This window comes from Ammodytes marinus, assembly GCF_949987685.1.
Source record: "Ammodytes marinus genome assembly, chromosome: 22".
Taxonomy (NCBI): Eukaryota; Metazoa; Chordata; class Actinopteri; order Uranoscopiformes; family Ammodytidae; genus Ammodytes; species Ammodytes marinus.
The window spans coordinates 1,161,079-1,163,578 of NC_137226.1; the positions used below are offsets into that span (position 1 = coordinate 1,161,079).

General features: G+C 44.9%; 1 protein-coding gene across 6 annotated transcripts in view; it reads right to left on the reverse strand.

Moving 5' to 3' along the window:
- LOC307268800 (adenylate cyclase CyaB-like) overlaps nucleotides 1-2,500 on the reverse strand; it is a 5,400-nt gene that overhangs the window by 2,042 nt on the left and 858 nt on the right. For 2 of the 6 annotated variants that reach the window (XM_080051549.1, XM_080051550.1), the window contains 2 exons: nucleotides 1,060-1,225; nucleotides 423-524 (listed from right to left, as the gene is read on the reverse strand). In XM_080051549.1, coding sequence (XP_079907675.1) covers nucleotides 423-524; nucleotides 1,060-1,215 — 258 coding nt within the window. In that variant the 5' untranslated portion in view covers nucleotides 1,216-1,225. Of the gene's footprint in view, nucleotides 1-422; nucleotides 525-1,059; nucleotides 1,226-2,106; nucleotides 2,146-2,500 lie in introns of those variants that run through there. The other 4 variants (XM_080051546.1, XM_080051547.1, XM_080051548.1 and 1 more) reach the window with 4 other exon arrangements.

The window sequence follows — 2,500 nt, forward strand, 5'->3', positions numbered from 1 at the left end:
CACACACACAGAGACAGTCAGAGAGAGAGGAACACACACACAGACACAGGCAGACACACACAGGCAGACACACACACACACACAGTCAGAGAGAGAAAAACACACACGCAGACACACAAACACAGTGAGTGAGAGACACACACACAAACACAGTGAGAGAGAGACACACAAACACGTTTGTATGGCTATACATGTGAGGACACTCATTGACATAATGCATTCCCTAGCCCTTTACTCTAACCCTAACCATCAAAAACTAAATGCCTAACCCCAACCCTTACACTAACCCTAACATAAACCTAATTCATACCTGAACCTTAAAACCTAGTGTTAACCCTCAAACGACCCTTTAAAGGCCTGTCCCAAAGCTGCACGCACACACACACACACACACACACACACACACACACACACACTTCTACCTTGAGGCTGGTGGGGTCGTTGGTGGGAGAGATGGAGTAGCGGGAGAGTTTTGGGCCGTCTGTGTCCGGACGCTCGTAGAAGATCAGCTGACCGGACGAGTTCTGACAAATACACACAGACACAAAATGGCGTCAATCTTTTTTTTTTAAAATCCCAACAAGGAACTTTTAAATATTTCTAATTTTTCCTCTGATGATCATAAATTAAATGTAGAAGCAAACAAGACCATCAGTGCAAAGAAGAATGCTATTTTTAATATAGATTTTTCTGAGCTCCTGCACCAGTGTCAGAGGAGGGGTTGGGGGGGGGGGGGACACCAGTTTGTAAACGCTGCCATACTGAGAAATACAGAGAGAGAGTTTTGTGGAGCTGATAATAGGCTTAATCAACTTTGCGTCAACTTGTTTAATGATGGCTTGAATGGTACCAACATTACACATGTGAAAAAGTTATGCACTATAGATTTAAGTTGCTTTTTATGGACCAAACCATTGACACACACACACACACACACACACACACACACACACACACACACACACACACACACACACACACACACACACACACACACACACACACACACACACACACACACACACACACACACACACACACACACACACACACACACACCATGAAGTCTCGTAGCTTGAGTCGTCCTTGGCTGCAGTTGTAGAATGTGTCGTGCTGTCGGATGATCGTGCCCTGTGATTGGCTGAGCTCGGCCGCCCTCTCGGCGAATCGCGTGACGTCGCTCACCGAGGCTTTGATCTCCACGTTAGACGGCATGACGGCGCTACTGAGCATGTGCAGAACAGACAGAGAGAGGGACACTACTGAGCATGTGCAGAACAGACAAGAGAGAGGGACACTACTGAGCATGTGCAGAACAGACAAGAGAAAGGGACACTACTGAGCATGTGCAGAACAGACAAGAGAAAGGGACACTACTGAGCATGTGCAGAACAGACAGAGAGAGGGACACTACTGAGCATGTGCAGAACAGACAGAGAGAGGGACACTACTGAGCATGTGCAGAACAGACAAGAGAAAGGGTGTAAATTAAACTGTCACACACACACACTGAGACACACACACACTGAGAGACACACATACACTGAGACAGACACACACTGAGACAGACACACACACACACAGAGAGACACACACACTGAGACACACACACACACACTGAGAGACACACACTGAGACACACACACACACACACACTGAGACAGACAGACACACACACACACACTGAGACACAGACACACACAGAGACACAGACAGACACACACACTGAGACACAGACAGACACACACACACACACAGACACACACACAGACACACAGACACACTGAGACACAGACAGACACAGACACACACACACTGAGACACAGACAGACACACACACACACTGAGACACACACACACACTGAGACACAGACAGACACACACACACACTGAGACACACACACACACACACTGAGACACAGACAGACACACACACACACACTGAGACACACACACACACACTGAGACACAGACAGACAGACACACACACACACACACACACACACACACACACACACACACACACACACACACACACACACACACACACACACACACACACACACACACACACACACACACACACACACACTGAGACACACACACCGAAGCTTTGATATCCACCTAGACCGCATCACGGCGCTACTGAGCATGTGCAGAACAGACAGAGAGAGAGAAAGGGTGTAAACAAACACACACTTTATATAAGATAAAATATATATAACAGCTCTGGAAAAAATTAAGAGACCGGACAAATTCCACGTGAATTCAGGAAAACATTATATAATAAAAAAATAAAACAAATAAGTGACATTATTTTGAATCAGCATGTACGTTGATAAAAAAATAAATAAAAATAATTTTCTACAAAGAAAAACAAAAGGTGTGTGTGTGTGCGTGAATGTGTGTGTGTGCGTGCCTCTTTTTTTAAAAAGAGGGTCGTAACAATTATTTTTGTTTAAAAAAAAAAATTGAAATTAATTACTACTTGAAAAAAAAT